At 42.7% G+C, this 22,391-nt stretch overlaps 1 protein-coding gene across 5 annotated transcripts in view; it reads right to left on the reverse strand.

Moving 5' to 3' along the window:
- pum1 (pumilio RNA-binding family member 1) overlaps positions 1-18,704 on the reverse strand; it is a 29,767-nt gene extending 11,063 nt beyond the window's left edge. For 3 of the 5 annotated variants that reach the window (XM_080863414.1, XM_080863413.1, XM_080863411.1), the window contains exons 1-14: positions 18,556-18,704; positions 14,628-14,800; positions 10,552-10,674; positions 9,841-9,909; positions 8,598-8,703; positions 4,292-4,485; positions 3,912-4,084; positions 3,553-3,817; positions 3,372-3,465; positions 2,877-2,975; positions 2,585-2,727; positions 2,201-2,339; positions 1,978-2,112; positions 1,283-1,582 (exon numbers count right to left, since the gene is read on the reverse strand). In XM_080863414.1, coding sequence (XP_080719540.1) covers positions 1,283-1,582; positions 1,978-2,112; positions 2,201-2,339; positions 2,585-2,727; positions 2,877-2,975; positions 3,372-3,465; positions 3,553-3,817; positions 3,912-4,084; positions 4,292-4,485; positions 8,598-8,703; positions 9,841-9,909; positions 10,552-10,674; positions 14,628-14,789 — 2,002 coding nt within the window. In that variant the 5' untranslated portion in view covers positions 14,790-14,800; positions 18,556-18,704. The remainder of the gene's footprint in view (positions 1-1,282; positions 1,583-1,977; positions 2,113-2,200; positions 2,340-2,584; positions 2,728-2,876; positions 2,976-3,371; positions 3,466-3,552; positions 3,818-3,911; positions 4,085-4,291; positions 4,486-8,597; positions 8,704-9,840; positions 9,910-10,551; positions 10,675-14,627; positions 14,801-18,555) is intronic. The other 2 variants (XM_080863415.1, XM_080863412.1) reach the window with 1 other exon arrangement.
- Between the last annotated feature and the right edge of the window lie 3,687 nt (positions 18,705-22,391).

The raw sequence follows: 22,391 nt of genomic DNA on the forward strand, positions 1-22,391 counted from the left end.
TTTATAAAGCTCTGACTTGTATTATGAGTCTGTGGTCTGGGAGAGAGTCCTGTAACTCTCTGTCTGCAAAATACAGTATATAATGATACAATGCTGGGCAATTAATTATATAGTTACTTCTTTAAAAAAGTAACTGAGTTACGCAAACAACAACGTTTTTTGTAGCCGTTTACCTAAAACTGTAGCCAAGGCGTTTTTTTAAATAAACATTTCAAACTATTTACAGAACAATCAGCTGTTCTGCATCAAATTTGATGCCACACAAATTATTTGTGCCACTCCAAAAAATAATTTCTTTCCACTATAAAGGAGAACAACAGTCTGATACCTGCAGGCCTGACAACAGCAGATGTATCACTCCTGTAACACCTGTAACATTCAGCAGTCGCCTCATTGTTCTGACACACACAACAAAACTATTGACTACACTACACACTAACTACACAAGACAACACACTAACTTTAGACTCCAAACACGCTAAACTTTGCAAATCTCTCACATCTCAGAACACCGCTGTCACTCCTAAAACTTCCCCCCCTTTCTAAACAACTAGATGCCACGTTACCATATCATTTTTTGATTGATCGACATGCTACATTTTTCCACCAATAGGAAAGGGTGGGGTATTTTGGTTTTGCTCACAGGCGGAGAGTGCTTTCGAACATTTTCCTTATAAAACGCAGTTTTTACAGTTTCTTCCCGCAGTAAATATAAACAACGATAGTATTCAGGAAAAAAAAAAAACACTGCAGAAATTTTTATCATAACTCTGGTTTTACGCGGCCTATCAACATAATTTAAAAACTGGTATAAAGTTCACACTTTTTCCATCAATTGTTCGTCTGTCCTGCTCACATCTCCAATGGTTGTACACGTTGTTATTAACGTGGCTTCACTCCACATCAGCCACGCCGCTTTGCTAGCTAAAACACCGGTGTCGGCACATAAGGACGCTGTCATAGCCTGTCGACGACGCTGATTAGCTGTGTATATACGAATGTGAATCGCATCATTGGCTGGACTATGGGATAAGGTGGCATCGTTCTAATCCCATACGGGAGCAGCCAGTCACTTACTGACTAACACTGCAAAACAGAATTGTTAAAGTATTCATTTTAATTTCAATTCAGGTTAGATTTTGTTTCTATGCGCAACGCAGATTTTCTGTGCAATTGCGCACGCGCGCAGCTTAGAGGGAACATTGATTGGCAAGTCACTTAGATTTATTTTAAAAGACCCCAAAAGAACCAAAGATATCATGTGGAAAGAGTGCATTCCCACCTGCAGTGCCAAACCCTCCCAGCGTGGCCCCCAGAGTGGCACCGAGAGAGGATGAGGCTTGCTGGCTGAAGCCCAAGGAGGCAGACCCTGGTCCAGGCTGGGCAGAGCCTTGTGAGAACAGAGAGGAGCTCTGGGAAGAGGAGCTAAGGGACGAGGATCCGTAGAAGGAACTTCCTCCCAGAGCGCCACCGGGGCCACCCTGCTGCTGAGGCTGCTGGGATGTCATGGCACGGAAAGGACCGTTAGCCCCGCCACCAAGACCGCCGTTGGCACCACCAGCAGAGGCTGCTGCAGCAGCAACTGGAGACGGGAAACAATCCAAGTCAATCATCTCATAAAGCAACAAAAAATTTATATTGTGTTAAGTAAACGCGTCGTTGAAGATAATCGTAAGATTGATTTCTTTTACTTCCCTAACAATGCTTTCAATCACCTCCATCAGTGACGTAAACCTTGCTTTTTAAAACTCAGTAACACTCCCTTCATGGGAACTCCTTGTGCAAATCTAAGTCCAGACTTGAAAGTACATAGTCACAATCCCATAATTGCGTGCTCTGGTTAGATGGGACATTTAGAACATGTTGTTAAAGGCCACAATATGTAATCTGCTGTTTTGTGTGCATGACAGTCTCGTTTATTGCAACAGAGGCAGGCTGGGCTTCTGACCACACGCTCCAAGTGAGCTGCTAGTTTACCTGCTTGTGCTGCAGAAGGCGATATGATGACGGAGGCGGGGGCCATGAGGCGGACGGGGCCACTCCTGGCTCCCGTGTTGACCACCAGGGCCCCTGTCTGATCATAGTAGGCTGCGGGCGCCAATACTGGATACCCTGAGAAAGAAGATTTTGACATGTTTCTTTCATATAGATGACGGGCGGCAGTAACGCATAACTGAGCTGTTTATAGTTTTGCACTCACCGGGTACTCCTGCTGCTAACCCCTGCCCAAAGGCGAGGGCTGAGTTGACTGCTGCTGCTGCCACCAGCTGGTCATTTTGCTGACCCTGTTGCCCTTGGCTAGGGGTCAAAGGTCGCTGATTTCCTCCAGCACGCATCACCTTTAGAAAGTAAGAAAAGCAAAATTCTGAATTTGTTCCGTGTAGAATAAGAAACAAAGCTCAACCGCACAAATGGGAGAAGAACAAGTAGCAGTTCCCTGATTTGCTTATAATCATTTAATAATCAATGAAGAGGTCTTTGTCTAAATGCACTTTTTAAACTGGCATGAGAGACGAGCGCTCACAGAAATATTTTGAGCCGGTGGGAGCCCGTGTGTCAGTTTTCTGTCGGACAGTCAACTGACCTGCTGTTGGTTCTGCTGGCCCTGGCCTGCTGCCTGCTGATTGGCTGAACTGTTGGCTGCAGCAGCCTGCTGCTGGAAAAGGTTGGCTGGATAGACACCCCAGGGGGTCACACCGTAGTACTGGGGGGGCATCACTGCTGGACCTAGACACAAAGAGATACACAAAGTAGCTTTGAGATATGGCAACAGTGTCCATATTTATGGATCAACATATGAAAATTACATTTTTGTTTTGCATTTAACAGAAATCTAAACGGAGGTGACAGCGCGTCTAAAAAGAAGAACGTCTCACCGAGTGTAGCTGCTGCTGCTAGGCCCGCTGCGTATGGGTCTGTCCCTGGCGGCGCAGCACTGATGATGTAAGGATTGGGCACAAATGCTGGAGCCAGACCTGGACAACACAAGGAGGGTAAAGGTGGACCAGGGCAAAAGGGCTTTACATAATACATGAAGGAAAATCACAGGACTTGTTGTGAAGCTATGGCATAACTACTTAAGAGACTCGCAATGATGTCATATTTACTAATCAAATCTCAATCTTTAAGGCATTATTTTATTTTAAACTGAAAGACAAACAATAAAAACAGCCAGTCTATACACCGAGCCGGGGGGTCAAGCTTTGCAAACATTAGTGGAAACCCTGTGCTACGAATACAAATATACCAGAAGAAGAAGCTGGCCAATCATCATGAAATGCATGTGACTGTTTGTTTTTGGGTAGTTCAAAGATAATGCGTGCGTGAAGCCATACAACCATCTGACATGCAGTTTAGACAGACACACTTACCAATGTGAGGCTGCTGTGCGGCTGCCAGTGCGTACTGCTGTTGCTGGGCTGCTGTTAACTGCTGCACTGCTAGGGCATTGTTTCTCTGAAACAGCTGCAAACAGCATGAAGAAAGGTGAACCATAGGTGAGCTGAGTGCTGTTAACACACACTAAATAACTCCTCTGTCTGGTGATCTTACCTGCTGCTGGTTAGTGTAATCAAATAGGCCCACAGTGGGTGCAGAGTCCATGGGCATCTGAGAATTGTAGTCAAACTGAAGCGGCTCCATCACAGACTCCATGGGGTCCATGGTAACACCACCTTGTTCCACGCCAGAAAAGTCATCAGGAGGTTTGGGAACTCCGCCACCTCCCAGGGGTGTCAAACCCTCAGGCCCTACGCCCCCGGGACCACCCAGCAGATCACCCTCTGGGCCGGGAGCCGGCATGCTGCCCGGGGGGCGACTGCATGGAGCAGAGGTTCGGTTAATATCTAAAGGGTACCAATCATTTCTCTAAGGTGTGGGTGTGTGTCCTCTTGTGTCACGCAGATTTTTACCCAAACTCTTTGACGTCCACGTCGAGGCCGTTCTGTACAGGCAGCCCATTCGGGTTGATGACATCGCTGATCACATCAGATTCACCTTCCGTTAACTCTTTTAGTTTCTCTCCCTCAAACGTCGTCTTTGGCTTCTCCCTCTTTTCCTCCTCTACCTCTCCATCCCTCTGACCCTGTGTGACGGAGAGAAAATGATACAATGAGACCAGATGCACAGTGTTGCTCCTCTGCTGTACACACAGAGGAAGGCGCAGGAAGGACAAAGTGACACTGACAAAAACTACACGTTGTCAGTGGGAGAAAATGACACAATGGGCGTGTGTGGCAGTTACAGTTAGCATGATCAGGGGAAACAGAAGTGTTTGAGTAATGACACTTACATAGGGTCCTTTTCGAAGACAGGAATCCAGTTTGTCAGCCGGTGAGGAGGACAGAACGTACTCTACCATGCTAACCCCGAGCCCTCCGCTCTCAGACCGTGGAGACATCACAGAGCCCACCCCGACTTCACCACCGCCATGGAAACCTTGCCCTGGCCGACGGGACACCATGATTGGCTGAGACACCGAGTGATCTGCCGTGAGAGGAACAGAGAACGACACATTTACTCAGCAAACTGTGCAAGCAAAAAGTAGCAGTTTTCAAAACAGATGGCTTGAAGATTTTTCAATAGAAATGATCATCCGGAGCAGTAACAACATGTTCAGCTGTTACAGATGTGCTGGGCGAAATAACAAAGCTCCTGATGTATTTGATAGATTCATAAGAAATTAGGATATCAGCAATATCAAATAATCTTAATCCACTTACACACAGTGCACAAAATCTGAGTAACTTAAACTCAACGTTGGGCCTGTGTAGGCACTAGGGTTGCCAACCGTCCCTTAAAAAACGGAATCGTCCCGTATTTAGAAACAAAAGTACACGTCCCGTATTGAGCTAATAAGGGACGCACTTTGTCCCGTAATACAGTGAGAATCAAAAGTAGTCTATAAATGTTAATGGAATTAACGCTTTGTTTGAAAACATAATTCCCAGCCCCTCTCCTGCTTTGTGACCAATGAGCTGACAGCACACTTATGACAATTCGAGTATGACAATTCAGATTACCGCTCATCTCATTGGTCGAGGAAAGGTCGCTTGCGGAGAAAATACCGGAAGACAACAGATGACCACAACAAGAAGCATGGCCAACAGGGAAACAAACGCCGACACTGCGGTGCAAGTCTCGGACGACAGTACACCTAAAGCTGGGCAGACACTGCGATTTTTTTCAGTCACGTTATTCAGCTCTTGCTCAAACTGCACGATTGACTCGCAGGGATTAGAAGTTTGCAGGTCACGATGCAGGTCTCACACTATACGGCCCGATGCTCTGATGCGACCTGAGTGCTCACACTGTGCCAACATAACATGAAGGTTATAACAGAAAATCTGTCGCTCGCTCTCTCTGTCTTTCACTCACACAGACACACCACCATCAACTTTGCTAAATTGCTAATGAAAAACATGATCAGGCAGCTGTGATTGAGCAGTAGTGTAAATCCAACTATTTTCAGGTTGTTGTGGTCGTGATAATTTTGTGATGCCACATCGAAAAGGCTCGGATGAGCTTTCCAAAGTTCTACAAGTGCCTCCATCACTTGTGTCCAGATCACACGCTGCACAGCCGTGCTGCGCCGTCTTTTTCACCGATGTTTACGTGTTTGCGCATGAGCAGTGTGAGCGGCTGTGGTGACACCCTCACGAGCGATTGATGATCGGGAGCTGGTTGTGAGGTGTTAATCGCTTCTCGTTACCCCACGTATACTACACGATGCACGATGAAGGCCAAAATCGGTCGCACGACTCAAAAATCGGCTCAAAATGGGCCAAAAATCGCACAGTGTGAGCCCAGCGTTAGAGCAGCAATGTTTGTTCCCCTCAGAGAAAGAAAAGAAAAAAGGCTGCAAAAGTACAGGGAGGACTGGGAAAAGGAAAACACCTGGCTGGGAAAGTGCACGATAACACCTATAAAGCGCACTGCACTGTGTGCCGGCGCACTTTTTCCATAGGCATGCTTCTAGTGGTGGGCACAAGAAGAACATGAGGGGCGTGAAAGCTCGGGGAACCCTTAACCAATTTTTTGTCCACCAGGCCACGGCAGAAGCAGATATGGTATGTAAACACTGGTTTGTTGTTTAAACCCTCTGGTTAAGGTTAATATGGGCATGTGCGGTGAATATCAGCGCTATGTGGCCAGAAGTGTGATAATATCATTTATTTTGTGTAATAAACAACTGCAAGGATGGATGATTACAACAAATAGATGAATAATACATAAAAGTAATACATAGATGAATAATGATGATGAGTTAAGGTGCGTAATCATGGGAACAAGCGGGTTTACAAACAGGAGCAGCTGATTAGCATTAGAAAAGCTGAAATAATACCTCAACTGAAGCCAATTGTACTAAATGCACTAAATGTGCACTGTTACAAGAATATTTTTCTTTCTATTGTTTTCTATTATTTTAAGTTAAGCAGGACAGAGTTCTTTTAAAGAAAGATTTACTTATATTCTCAAAAGTTAAGCATGACAGGCTTCTGTTTAAGAAAGAGACCTGTTTTACTGTGTTAATGTTGTCATTTTGAGCTAAAAATAAATGGCTAAATGATCATTTGTTTCCCATATGGTCATATCACAAAGAATATGCATCTGCTTAAATCAAATTCAAGTCAAATGGTTAAAAAATAATTTCTCACACACACAAAAAAAGAGCTACCACACTGGGAAGGGTGAAGACAACTGGGTTGCCCGGCCCTGGCCACGAGGTGTCCCTTATTTATTTTTCAGGGAGTTGGCAACCCTAGTAGGCACTATGGCTGATTTCAGTAACTTAATCAGTGCTGTTGGCAGCTTCTCACACACATACAGCAGAGCGCATGTAACCACATGCTGAAACAAGCACTGGCAAAGGGGAAGGTTCCAGTTTCATTACATACTGCACATCACTTTTATTTACCGTATTTTTCATTTTATTTATGTACTGAGGAAGTTTTGGTGTTGCTAATAAATCTGATACAGCCATTCCCACACGTGCACCAGAACTTTCCAAGACCTCTCTTAACAGAAATGTACGGGGAAAATGTTCTGATGCTGTCACATCAGACATTAGCCGGCTCATCCAACAGCTACTAGCTCCCTAAAACAAAACCTGCATGAAATCCATGCTGGATTGAGTAGATGTGTGAATAGCATGGCTAATAGTGAAGTACATTCACTGGTATAGCGTGCATAAATTCTGCCATGTGACATGTGAGAAAAATATCTGTAGAAATATTCCTGAGCTGATTCTACAGAAACTGAAGTGCATATGTGGAAACGGCTCAAAGTTTTAACTAATTTATCTCATTTCATTTACTCATCAGCTTTACCAAAAACATCAAATCAATGTGTTACAACTCAATTATTCATTGGATATTGTCTGAAAGCGTTTTCAGTTTTCACAGGACTCTACGCAGCCCTGTAAAAAGCTAAGCACACTATGATTAACAAGGTTGTAGCAGAAATAGCCCGAAGTCTCTCACACCGTTGTGGGAGGGGGGTTTCACCCACACTTCAGTTCATTGAGGTTTGTGGGCATTTGTTTGTGACGCTCTCCTGAGGTCCTGTCACAGCATTTCAATCAGGCTGAGGTCTGAACTTTGGGCCATTGCAACGCCTTCATTCCTTTCCCCCACCTCACTCATTCTGTTGTAGAGTTACCTTTGTGGTTGGGATTACTGTCCTGTTGTTGCATTTTGTTTTTGCTGAACAGGCACTGTGCATTACAGCCAAACATCTACACTTTGATCCAGAAGTCTTGTGGTTTGTTCAGATGCAAATTTGCAAAGCTTTAGAGAGAGACTTTCTCCTGGCAGCCCTTCCAAATCATGCCAAACTTGTTCAGTCTTTTTCTGCTAACGTGACATACTAACTGAGGCCTGCAAACCAAAATGTAGCGCTTGTTTGGGTTTTGCTTACTTTCTTTGAGCATTGTTGTGGTGGTGGTAGGTGGGGGTGGGGAATTTGCTAGGATTGTGCAAACACACACCTGAATCCTCCAGACAAGCAAACTGACAAAACGTGTTACTGATCTGTTAAGTGCATTTGAATAGCAGCACCCAGCTGTTCCTGACCCACTTAATTCTTATGGAAGGTGTGTTTAGTTTTTTTTTTTTTCTTCACAAGACTGCAAAGAGTAATGTGAAAAGCATTTTTACATGACTGTAATTCATAAAAAAAAAATTAGAATACAAAATGATTTTTTTCCCTTTTTTTCATGAACCAGTGAGTATTTGACACTCTAGAAATGAGCTAACACGCGTCAGCATTTTTTCCCGGTGCAGACATGATGTACGAGGTGCGCCAGATGACTTGTAAAAAGCCGGGATATTTCTTTTGTCATCCCGTCTACAGAAATAACCACACTGTGTTAATTTGATACAACAGGAATCTCAGATCTCGACATGATCTGGGAGAACACAAGAGATCTCACTCTGACATCAGCCTTTGAGTCTGGCAGGAAACTAAATATATATTTTCCAAACACCTGACAGTGATTGTTTTGGTCGTTTTTGTGCTTAAGTGGGGGGAAAAAAATGCATTCACTCCAACCTTCTCCCTACAGCCATGGCACAAACAGATCCCAGGACGGCAAATACCTGAAGCCCCCCATGCACTGTCCCTCCACTGGTCCAGGAAGATCCCCTTTGGTCCATCCTTCCCAGAGTCATCTGTTTCCCAGAACTTCTTACCAGTTAGCAGCTGCTGCAGAGACACAAGACAATGAAGAAATGAAACAGGTGGCAAAAGAAATGATGAGGTTACACAGATATTGCTGGCAGATGGGAGAACAGGCAAACTAAAAATCAATCCATACAGAACAGGAAGTTTGTACAAGCAGAGCTCTGAGTAGATGGCAAAGACTACAAATGGGCAAACTTCTTTTTTTGTTGCTGCAAACAGTCCGTTCTTGTGTTTCCAGCAACATCTGTACTTCGACCCTTGACTGAACCCCCCCGAAAAAACAAACAAGAACAGGTCATTCTAACTGGATGAGTCAATCAAAAACATAAACTGCTTCTGCAGCAACAAAAACTAGCGTAGAGGAACAAACAGGAGCTCGATGTTCCTGCTGGGAACAGCTTCATGCTTGGATTCAAAAGAAATTCTTGCACCTTATCAGCAGTTCAGTTGTTTATCTTCATCTCTCCTCGGTTTTTATTACACCCAGTGATAGTTTTCTTTTTTTCACAGTAAAAAAAAAAAAAACTTTTGAAACTAATCTGATGTGCATCTTCTGGCTAGAGGGGGCAAAAAAATCCATTTATAGTTAAAAAACAAAGATTACAGAGTCATTTTTGTAAGCTTTTAATAGTCACTCTCACTACTGATATATTACAGTGTATAGCAGCAAAACAGTAATCAAGCAAGCCAAAACTAACTGCAGGCACTGGCCCAACATTAACAGACTTACTGAGTGCAAAATACAAAACAAATAACAGCCGGTCCAACGAGCTCGAATTAATAAGCATCTCTGCTCAATCTCTTCTCGGCTTTCAGAGCTTTTCAGTCTCAAAAAATACAACCCAACACCGCTTTTAGCTCATAAGCAACTGATCCATTTCTATTTTTTTTTCCTCTTGGATTTCCTGCTATTCAAGTTTGACTCACTCCCGGTAATCCATCATGTTTCTATTCAGCCAAATGCCCAAGCTACAAAATACAGGGCAGGCGGTTTAATGTCGCAGTGTTGATCCACGGCGTCTGCCCTCGTCAGAAGCACTCATTTCAACCTAAATTTAGAAGTGCAAACATGAGCAACCAGCCTCAATGCTTCATTATTGGCTGAGGTCACCATCTTCTTCACAATAAGTGACCCTGATTCATCAACTCTTGTCTCACCTCTCCCATAGCGCGTCCCTCAAGAGCGAGAGCCTGGAAGTCATGGTTCAGCTCGTCCATGGAGCGCACCTGCAAACAGAAAGCAAATGAGACTGTCCATTCAGCTAACACTTATCAAGGACTATCAGGACCATGTTAAGAAAATAGATATATATTAGTGATCATTTTGAGAAAGCTGTGGAGATTAAATCTGTCATTTCAACTCAAAGAACTGCCACGGCTGCTAAACCCTCAACAAAAGCCCCTTGTGCAGATGAGTTAGTTACTTTAGAGTTTTAGTTACAAGGAAATTATTTCCCTTTTAGCACATATACTTATCACCACACTGTGTTTAAGGACGCTGAAAAAGATGGTGCAGAGAGATGCATCGGGTGAAATGAAAAAAACGCCCCGAAACTTTCACAAACGTGGAAGAGTTGGAGGGATTTGTGAAAAAAAAGAAATAGCTGGCAATGGACAGATGCAAGGATACCGATGGTTACACCGCCGTGTAATAAAGATGATGTATGTTGCATCACAAGACAACATGACAGCTGATCAGGTTGTGTCACTAACTCATCTACACAAAGGCATTTTGTAGAGGTTATAACAGCAGTGGCAGCTCTTTAACTTTGGCAGTGTTACCAGGTCACTAACAAAAAATTTGATTCCTTTAATGTCTCTGCTGTATGTTGCCACTTGTGCAACATTAACACACACACACACACACACCTGGCTGTCATGGATGTTGTCTCCAGTGGGCCAGCGATGTTTGCCGGGCTGTTCGCCATGCTGCCGCTGGAAGAAGTAGTCTACCATGGCATCGTCCTGGGAACGTCCAGCGCCCGCCACACCCTGAGAGACACAAGTACACACATGCACATTACCCTGGAATTACTGGTAACAGCAACCAGAACACAGTGCCTGAGAAAGACTGCAAACGTTATTCACCAGAGCTGAACATGCTGAAAATATACACAGAAACCAGAGTTCTTATTGTTTTGGGGGGGTTTTCCTAATTAGTTATTTTATGTTTTATTTTGACTTTTTGTTTTTAATATAGTTCAGTTTCACTTTTCAGAGTGAATTTCCTTCTTTCAGTTTAGTTTTTATTGTTTAAGTTTTGGTTTTAGTCTTTTTAATTATTACTGCATGGAGGGCATGTTTCAGAGGTAAAAAGAAAATCAGTATTACAATATAAACACAGCTTTAAAAGCTGAAGTTTTCCCCAGTTAAATATCATCTCTCAGGATGTGTCATTTGGATTTTTTCAGAAATCAGCAGCATCACTCAAACACGACAACAGGCTGAAGTATGTAAGGCCACATCCTCTCAGGTCCAAGTAAGAGGCAATACTTCTGTTTAACAGAAAAGCCTCCAGTCACTTCCTCCCTCCCTCACTTTGAGGGAAAACTCAAAATTCCCCCACAAGACACCACCATCAAAGAATCCACGGTTACCATGTACTGGAAACAGCTGGGCTTACTGTTTGCTGTACACGCAAAGCACAAGACAGCCAGTCAGACCAAATTGTTGCTTATCAGAAAACATTCTTCTCCCCCAAGGATTACTCATGAAAACACCAACCTTGTTATCATGAACTAACATTTTCTACCCTTCAGACTACCTTGGGGCCTTAAAATGTTTCTTTTGCTGTGGAACAAATACAATTTACACAGTGCTGAAGACAGTATATCGTTCAGACCTGTCACAGCAGCATCACAGTATTAACAGATTTGGGGGCCACATTTCAGACTACCAAACAACATTTCAGTTAAGCAGCAGAGGACACTACAGATGAGCTTCAGGAACATTTTTGGCTGTAAAACGAGTACAGCAGGAAATCCAGCAGCGAGGAGGACATAAGGATAGACGGTGTGTCCAAACCAAAGACATGTGACACTTACTGGTTTTTGACCATTGTCTAGCTTCAACATCAGAAGTGACCTTATATGGATAAGAGGCTAGAGTGCTAAGGGCCAAGTTAACAGCTAATGCAATAGGTCTAGGCTGATAGGGGCTTCCCATGATGCACTGAGGGTTTCATCTTCACTCATCTCTTTCTGGTATGTGTTTATCCAACCTTTTGCATTTAATCATCACCATCATTATCATCACCAGAACTTCACTCACCAAAACTGAAGTCCAAACATCTTGGATGGTCTGTACTGCACAAAAAAATCTAAATATTTGTCACATAACCCATAAAAAATGCTCAAAAAGGCTAAAACAACACATACAATGTGAAGTCGCTCAGTCACTGGCTCAAAGTGGTGAATGATGTATAGGAGACTAAACTGAAAAGTTTCAGGAGGAGTTGATTGCCACTATAGAAGCGTAGTATAACATCATGCATTGCACCGAAAGAAAAGGTAGTAGCGCATCACTTAAAACTCCCACAAGATGAAGCTACTTTCTGCTCCTTCTTTACTCACAGATCACCACAGTGAGTAGCTCCAGGTTTGATTTGGCAGATTTTTAAGCTGGACCTTCCTGACACAAACCAAAGAGATTTGGGATCATTTGCTACAAACTGCCGCAAAGTATATATATTCCTTAATTCAGGAATATATGTTTGGTTTATTATGTATTCATCACAGTAATTCAGCCCATGTTGGTTTGTTACATTTTACCTTTGTTAATCTGCAAAATCCTCACATCCAAAAAGGTGACAAAAACTTCAGTAATTTTTCTATATAAATACCTACAAAGAATCAATTATCACAGCAGCCACGAGTTTGTTTGTTTTTTACAAAAATGAGCTGACAACAATGAATTGAATCTTTATGATATAAAACTGACTCTCTAGAAAGCCCGAACATGTGAATTGTATGTGTAACACAAAAAAACCAAAACAGTCATCATTAGGCAGCGCTCTAATGATTGTAGCCACCTTCATGCTACAACATGTCAGCTTCATTTCCAGAAAATAGCTGTGTTCATGGACACCCGATGTAGCAGAAATAACAACAATAATAACTTTTACGCAGTGGTTTAAAACAAACAACTGAGTCAGATGAAGATCAAGTTTATGCGCTTCAACCTCATAAGCGTGGTCACCTGTGGACTTAAAATAAGAGCGTGGAACAGTTAAAAGACCCTGATCAGATGGTCAGAGGCTAACTCCTAAAATAAGGTTTTCACAACATCTGAGCTTCAGAAGCCAGTGAAGGGTGTTACCGCTTCACTTGAAAACCATAATCCTTCCAAACTAGTGATCTAACAATGAGGAAGGTCCCCTTTGCTGTGGCTGATGCCCTGCATTTATCAAGCGTGATGCTAGCCGTTTAAGCAGAGCTCCTTTAACAACCATTGTTTATTCAGCTAATAACAGCCGAGGCAATACAAAAGCCTTAAAGCTAGTAAGATAAGACTGCAATTATTTGGTTCATTAGCTCTCGAGTCAAATGCACATGTTCCAGAAAGCTTGAGATGAGTGTCATCAAGCTTTAATGGCTGTGTTGCAATGTCTCATTTTCTGGTGCTCTAATCAGGGTTTGTAACAAAGTACTGGAGATTACAGTCATATGGGTATTTTTATGATATTGCTTAAAGTAAAACCGTAGGTGTAAGATCAGTGACCTTTACCCTCATTTGCCTAGATGCACCCAGATATGACCAGTTAAAATTGCCTAACAGAGTTAGCTAGCTAGCCAAGCACCAACCAGAATACATCATTTGAGAAATTCAGTGATAATGTCAAAGAGAAAAGGTGAAAAACCCCAAAAACGTAGACAATTCCTGGCTACATCTGACAGCTACACCTGCTAACACCTATTAATAAGTAACACTGAAGCTGCATCCCCACTTTTAATGATGCATAGCGACATGGCAACAAGAAACTGTTATGGAGGGCTGCAAAAATGTGCGATAGAAGCTCATTGGTGCGGTCCTCCACAACAATCCCAGTTTCTCAACTGGCCACTTGGGAAAATTAATTGCCCATTCCCTGCTTTAGAGGGTTACCTAGACAACCAGAGCTTGGAATGCTGCAAACAACAAGCCATCACTGCAAAGTGCAATGAGTGAATGGTTTCCAGTGTAAATAAATAGGAACTGAAAGATTACAAAACTGTGACAAACTAATCATTGGTTGTTTATGTGTTAGTTAGGCAGGAGCACCTTCTATTGGTAGATTATGAGGACAAGAACCTTCAAAACAAGGCAGACATGCTCAGATTAAGGTAGGTTGGTGTGGTCTGCCAATTTGCGGTAAAATATTGCATGATGAATACTGATAAGGGAAGGAAAATATGACTTGCACCATTGTGAACAACACTATAATAGCTGTAGTATTAAAACAACAACAGGTACTACATTGTTAAGAGTGAGAAGTCTATTAGTTCTTGTTGGTGCCACCCCACCAAATTACAACAAACTGTGACACCAGATAAGCTGTTGACCAGTTGACCAGCTTTCAGTACTTTTGTAGTTTATACCCAAATATCTGCTGTTTACAGTTCAGTTTCCTGTCTTACACATGAGCCTCATCTTACTGGACTGACTAGTTTTTGGTTGTTTTTGTTAAGTTAGTGCTGGGGTAATCTAAACAACTAAACATTTCCTGCTGTTAACAGCATCACACTTCAAAAGTTTCATTATTAAACCAGCAGGACATTTTTATTGTCTGCATGTCAGAGGAATTACAATGTGTTTATCACAGAGAGAGGCGAGCTATAATAGCCATCCAGGTAGACTGCTTTACCTTTTGTATGCGCTGTAGTAGAAAGTCATCACGCCAGTTTAATTCAATGGAAAAAGACATGAATGAATGAAAATAGCAAATGTATCAGAGAGGCGGTTTTTACCTGCTGGCTGGGGGGTGTGGCCTGAGGGGTCTGCCCAGTTGGAGGGGCATGTCCTCCGCTGCTCAGCACCACGGGCATGCTGGGAGAAGTACTTCTATGGTGGGGGCTGAATGAATCCTGCCAGAGCACTGCTTTCCTCTTCAACACACACACACTGCTCATTCCACCACAGCCTGTCCAGAGTGAGTGAAATGCATCAGTCACAGAAAACATAACAGTTCAACATAGTAAAAGTTTGGAGCACTCTGACCAATTTAACACCGAATCTTATGATGAACGGTGAAGATCCAACAGCCGCGAAGCGCAAGTGTCAAATTATGAATAAAAACGCTGCAGTCCAATAACCAACTTCGCTGCAATAAAATAATTATTGAGATTTGATGTTTATTCATTTGTGGGCTGTAAATTAAAAGCTCATCTGCTCCTAAATGAGAAGAAAGGGAAAAAACACACTGCAACACAATGCAGCATAATTAATCAGCACAACAATCTAAAGCATGAATCCATGCATCTCTACAAAAACAACAACAACAAAGCTGACTTTTGCCAGGGTGGATGTACTGCAGGGTTATATAATACATGCTCCTCTAAAAACAACTCAGAATAATAAAGCTGATATCCCACTATATTATCTTCATACCTAACATTTTCCCATGTCATCATGCCAGCTTGATGCCAAATTAGTTCACAGCAATTAAACTGCTGTGAACAATGACCCCTAACTCAGAAACGAGGTGGCTGGAAGCATATGAAGCAAAATGAACCAAATCATTTGTCTGTAATATTACGGTTCCCCCAGAGTTGTGGTCAAAGGTCAGGCTCAGTGCCACTATCCTGTAAACCAATTAATATAGATACCAAACTACACTTTATATTCTGACTACACTCCAGTGTACTGTAGTACTTGCTTTATGTTATTTATTTTCTGTGCTTATTATTTTGTATTTTAATTTTGTTTTTACTTGTGTGAAGGGAACCTGCAAAGTCAGAATTTCATTGTTCAGTGTAACCACTTTGTTTTGCAGTATTAATGACATAAACGTCTTGATTAAGGCACAAATGAGAAAACAAAGGAAATTGAGCCAAAATTCATTCATTTTCCAGTAGGGCAGCCCTCACACGTTTGACAATAAACCAGAGATGCAAAAATATTTAAACAAATATTGTTTACTTTCTGCACCAGGTGACAGTTAACGCTGTTTTATGCAACTGCAATACAATAACAAAAACTAGCTTCACGCGAGCTAAAAGCAAACTTTAAATCTATCAGTGTGCACAGGTTATATATTAGAATCACAATTCAAAAGCACTACAATGTACCTAAAAAATAAAATTTTAACCTAACTAAAACAGTCAAACCTTCAAACCATCTTTGGACTTTATTCTTTGTGAAGAAAGGTCAAAGAATATCACACACAATGCTGCAATACTGCTTACCAGACTGTTGGTATAACACTCTTACGACAAAATGGTGAACTGTTATTAAAGCTGCCTAACTGCTGAGGATCAGCACAAGAGCACTGGGATCAACAGATACAGAAGTAAACCAGAGAACATTTTACAAGCCAGCCCAGGGCAGCAGCTGATTTAACTGCCAACCTGCCTATCGGCAGCAGAATGTAAACTTTACTGCACCCTCTGTATCTGGCTGATGCAAACACGCTGCTATGAACTCCAGTGACAAAGGTTCACTTGGCAGGAATGTTGTGAAACTTCTACAAATTACTCACCCCTAAAAAGGTATTTAGACACACACACAGAGTGGCCTGCATATTCTGCAGAGTCACTGATGAGTTACTTCCTGACCAGTTCAAGGTGTTTCACAGCAGTGTGGCTTCCAAGGAGCCACACTGTCTTAAAGTTGTTTTTAACTGGTCTTTATCAAAGTTCTGCAGGTTGTCTTGAGTTTTTCACTCATTTTCTGTCCTTGCACCTGGCCATTTTCAGAGGAACACTTTTTTTCTTTGTTCGTTAAGCCCCTTAGCACTGACCTATGAATCATTCAAGCAGAAAAAAAATACCTAACTCAAGGGATGAACCAGTGTTGTGTTTATGCATAACAGACAACTTATCAAAGAACCAACTTTAAATGCAACATTAGGCACTGTTACTAGCAGCCTGTCGCAAAACACATCTTTTGTTCACATTACTTGAATCTGTATGAAGGAGGAAGCATTCCTGAAAACTATGGCATAGATTTCTCATTTTCCTAGTTAAGCATAAAGAAATAAGGAGGGGCTTAAAACTTTTGCACAGTACTGCACAGTACTGCACGTGCAGAACTGTTTGTTTACAGGCATGGCTTTCAGGGGGTAAATCAGTCCTGCAATACATCCCCCATTTATGAATATCATAATGTTTAGTTTTTTGATGAAAATGTTAGCTGGTATCTAATCATTCAACAGTTTCCATGACAGTATAGATCAGATGTATTATAAACTACAGAATTAATGGCCATAAACTTTGATCTGAGGCTCTCTGTAACAATATCCCTGTTATTGTATTGGAATGCACAAGTCTTTGCTAGATTTACCTCTCAAACCTGCAGTGCATTTAGTGCATTGTGTAAAAGGAACAATTTAAAATAGTAACTATGCACATTGGTGTGAGAATTAGAGGATTTATTTAGCCATGTAACAGAGACAAAGATGTGGTGCTTATTTTTTAAGAAGTTGTTTTGTTAACCCAGGTAAAGAGTGAAGGACAGATTATCTTTAAAATGTGCGGTGTGGACCTAAAGGCCAAGCATTTGGTGGTCAACAATTTTACACAACAGCCCCTGATCTCCAGCAATGAGAGAAGGGTGTAATTTGTATTTGACTCTTACCTCTAATCTCTGTTAAAATGAGCAGCTTCCCATTAATGTCCCCACAGGCTAGAAAGAAATTACAAGCACTTCTTTTTGCACTGAGCCATATACGGTAATTACCTTTGCAAGAGACTGGCAGACACTGAATCAAACACATGCAAGCTACCAACGTCTGCTGTAACCACTGTGCAACACACCCCCTCTACAAAGACAAAACCACAAGCTGACCGGATGAAGACCCCCCTCCCATAATAAGATAAAAACAAATCGACCGACTGATCATCCCTCCTCCACTCTTGGACAGGCCACAAGGAAATGTTAGCTCTTTATCCCTCTGCTACTGCTCCGAAATCAGCCAGAGAAACACCCGGAAATCCAGCACAGTGCGGCCATTCCCCGCCGAGAAGCGCACACGGCTCGGTCTGCCACAAGTTTGATGCGAGGACCCGGAAACAGGCGGCGGTGTTCACGGTCTAACTGGGTTAATCATTCAATACCGGGGGATCAATCCACCGCATACCGGGCACAGACAGGGGTGTGACAATACGAGAGGGGCAGCATGCAAGCTAGCAAGGGGGGATAACGCTGGAGCAACATTTCTCTCCCGGCAGACATGACACATCAAAACGAAACCGAGTATGGGGATGCTTCGTGAAATAATTCACGGCAGCTACCTTTATGCATCCGCGTCCCGTCACGCCAGCCCCGGAGCTGCCGTGGGGGGGGGGTTCACTATGTGTCTACCAACAATAACACGGCCTCCCGACACAAGCTCAGCCCGGGCGAACCGGTGGACAAACGCGCAGTGTTTTTAACCGCTCCCCACCACCGTAGTGTGGTTATTAATAAATAACCAGAGGACTACACCTGTCCGCCGAGCCTGCAGCCCCACGGGTCCCGGTGACGCGGATGCTAACAAAGGCCCGAGAGCTGTCTGGAGCGGAAGACCGACACAACGGGAGGAAGGAGGCAGGCAGCAGAAAGGGAGGCAGCCGCTTCAGCCTCGCAAAATATTCTCGTTTAGCGCCCTTTCAGAGCCGCAGTAACGACAATACCCGCACCGAAGCGTGCATAAACACCCCCCTGAGCAACCGCGACCGCTAACGACTCGATACTCACCGGCGGAGAGGGTGGATGGTCGCGGATTTCAGCCCCAGTTTCTCTCTAACACCCCAGGCTTTCACTCCGACAACATGGCGGCTCGACGGAGGAGCAGGCAAGAGCGCTGCATGACGGGAAGGGATGAGAGAGAGCGTACGGTTCACTGCGCCAACCGGGAGGGGAGGGAAGGAGGGTCACACCGGACCGGTCCCTTTGTTATGCATGTTTGTAGTCTGCTTGCACTGCGGGGCGTGTTTATTATTGTTTTACCTGCACCTCATTCACCTGTCTGTTAGCTAAAGGCGAAAAAAGTAAATGCTTTAACAGACGGCAGCTTCTCTGTTCATCTTGTATCTCAAATAGAATACGTCACTAATTAAATTAAATTATATTGCAATGTTACAATAAAAACTTTATATGTGTGTTTAAATTTAAAAAAGATGTAAACATTTTTCAATATATATTTATGGTGCTATCTTCCGCTGCTACAGCCTTCCTTTACTGTGGGCTATACAATGCGCCGGGGTCTCCACGGTAACGGGGTGCGCCACAAGGCCAGCCAGTGCGTGGCTCCCGGACGCTCCGTTACACCTCCGGAATGTGGGCAGACGGCGTGAAAAGGGGGCAGTGAGCGGCCCACATTACAAAAATAACCCAGTGGTCCTTTGGAAATGTGCCAGTGGCGACACCGTGACTGCAGACCGGAGAGAACGCCGTCCGCACGCACCCGCGCGCGGATGACGTCATGGGTACAGTAGATAATGGCTACCCTTATAGAAAATGTATTGGGGATCATATGGGGCATTTGTAGGACTCCTCCGGCCCAGTAATCCCGGATTAAATAGCCATAAGTATATAATTAGCGCCACTTGTTATTTTTAGACGCACAAAGTTAAAATAAGATTACCCCCCTCTTTGTCATTTACAATGTTTGAAATTATACCTCTAAGTCTCTATCATATGAGTTCCACTCAGGAACATGGTCAAGTTGTTCTGTATTGTCTTCTTTTTTAATATACTAAAAGTAATCATGATACTTAAATCACAATATAGTAATACACACTTTCAGACACAGCTGCTAATCTTTCTATGAAATTGCTGTTATTTTATTTTGAAATTCAACTTAATTACTTGAAATACACTAAACAGCCATTTTATTAGATACACTTAGCCACCACAAGGTTGAACCCCCTTTATGCCTACAGAGTTTTCTAAATTTTTCTTGGTATACATTCAACCAGCTGCTGGAAACGTTCCTCAGAAATTTTGCTCCATATTGACGTGACAGCATTGTGTACTGGGAACCTCCTGTTCTACCACATCCCAAAGGTTCTCTTTTGGATTGAGATCTGGTGACACTGGAGGTCATTTGAGTACAATTAACTTATTGTCTTGATCAAAAAATGTTTGAAATGATTTGAGTTTTGGACATGCCATCAGAAGATGGATACACTGTTATTATAAAGATCAGCAATAATACTCAGATAGGCTCTGGCATTTGAACAAAGTCGGTATTATGGGGCTCAAAGTGTGCCAAAAAATCTTCCTGAACCGTCAACGCACGGATGGGTCCATGCTTTCATGTTGCTTACACCAAATCCTACCCCTACCATTCAAATGCTGCAGCAGAAATGGAGTCATCAGACCAGACCATATTTTTCTAGTCTTCTATTGTCCAGTTCTGGTGAAGTCATGCAAATTGTACACTCAGTTTCCTGTTCTTAGCTGACAGGACCTGGTGTGGTCTTCTGCTTCTGCAGCCCATCTGCTTCAGAGATGCTCTTCTGCATACCTGTTGTAACGACTATTTATTTGAGTTTCTGTAGCACTCTGGCCATTCTCCTCTGACAGTTGACATCAACAGGGCATTTTCACCCAGAGAACTGCAGCTCACTGTGGATTTACTCTTTTCCAGACCATTCTCTCTAAACCGTGGAGGTGGTGGTGGAGTGGATCAACAGTTTCTGAAATACTTCAACAACCATACCTCGTTCAAAGTCACTAAAGTTATCTTTCTTCCCCATTCGTTTAAATATCACCACTTAATCTTTACTCTATCTACATGCTTAAATTCACTGGGTTGCTGCCATGTGATTGGGTGACTAGATAACCATATTTTTCCAGTCTTCTGTTGTCCAGACATGTGACTAGATAACAAACTTTTGAACATGTGTACCTAATAAAGTATGAAGTAAAAAAATTCTAATACATTAAAGGTGAGTAATACACATTTTTAGAGGTTTAAAAAGTATATAAGTAATGAAAATTTACGGTGACTGTATTTTCAAATTTAACTGTCTGTTTAGAGTTCATGTTTTAAAAAAATGAAATTAAAGTGATTTTATTTTGAAATTCACACATCAGCTTCATTAATGGATCCCAGTTCAGCAGCGGAGGCATAAAATAAGTCAACTCACATGTACCGTTACTATTATAATGTCACTTTGAGACAATGTTTTGACAGTCAAATCCTCGCTGCAGAACATCAGCCCAGCTGGGTGCATCATTTGGATAACGCTCCTGACTAATCCTCCAAACAATTCAGTGCCTTATAATCCCAATATTATTACAATGTAATCAAAGGATGGAAAGCACTCAATTTATTAAACCCTCCTGGGTGAGACAAATGAGTCTGCACACACACACACAAGCACACACGCAGAGACAACAAGAGCCACATTTCATGTAGAAAGTGTAGTTTTATTATTTCAAACTTCTCCTTAACACCCGAGAAGGTTTTCACCTCATACCTGTCTCCCTCCTTCCCTTTTCCTTTCTCCAGTTACATCTACAAAAACTACTCATTACTGTGTATGGTACATTTTCCTCCTCAGTCGCCATGCTCTGGAAATCAGCGAATGAGCTGCAGGAGTGGACGTAGCTCGTGAGATGACGATGGTGGGGAATATTAGCTGCAGATGGGCTTAAAAGAAGGCAGCGTGAGGATGTAAGCAAAACGAGAGGACGAGGGAAACGGGTACTAAGAAAACAAGTCTGGACGTGTAACCCTCTCCTCCCACCGAGTCCCACCCACCTGCCCCCACCCCTTTTTGTTTGTTTTTTCTTTCCCTAAATGGAACCAACAATAACAATCATTGGCTGGTTATTTACATGCACAGTGTCCCCCCCGTTACCACCCCATAGACACACTAATGCCTGATCCCAAAGCCATCTGCTGATCAACAGTGTTACATGTTACAATATGTTGAATAGATTTTCCTGACAATCACTTTTACTTGATTTCAGAAGCAAGCCAAACCTATAATTTAAAAAAGACAAGGCTGGTGATATTCCATGGTAAAACAAAAACAGCAACGAAATCAGCCTTTTGATAAATATTTTCCATGTTGTGAAAGCCCTCTTGTACAAAACTATTGAAAACCCCATCAGTCAGCCACGCCGTTGCACCAAATTGCACCCCTTTGTCACAACAAAGCTGGGCACTGTAGTTTATTTTAAACACGCACCTCTCCCTCACTGTAAATACTACCTGGACATAAAAATAGTTTCCACAAACGTGCTCTTTATTGCTAAAGAAACTACAGCGTGCAGCTGTTGTAGGAAAGTACAGTAAAACAAATCAGTGCTGGGCGCTACAGGGAAGCTACTGAAAGATGGATGTTTTTTGGTCTTTTCATGTTTTGCCTTGTATTTACCGTAATAATAAACAAGTGAAATATCACCTGCCTTATCTTTTAAGGAATTCACGCTTTTCTATGCGTCCTGGGACCTCAGCAGTGGCTTCGGCTGGAAGGTGAAAGCAGGGAAGGAGGAAGGGGGAGATGGCTTTGGGAGCGGGAATCGTAATCGACTGCTCTACACATCACCACGTTCTAAAAACAACAACAGGTACG

This window comes from Rhamphochromis sp. 'chilingali' (assembly GCF_963969265.1).
Source record: "Rhamphochromis sp. 'chilingali' genome assembly, chromosome: 17".
Taxonomy (NCBI): Eukaryota; Metazoa; Chordata; class Actinopteri; order Cichliformes; family Cichlidae; genus Rhamphochromis; species Rhamphochromis sp. 'chilingali'.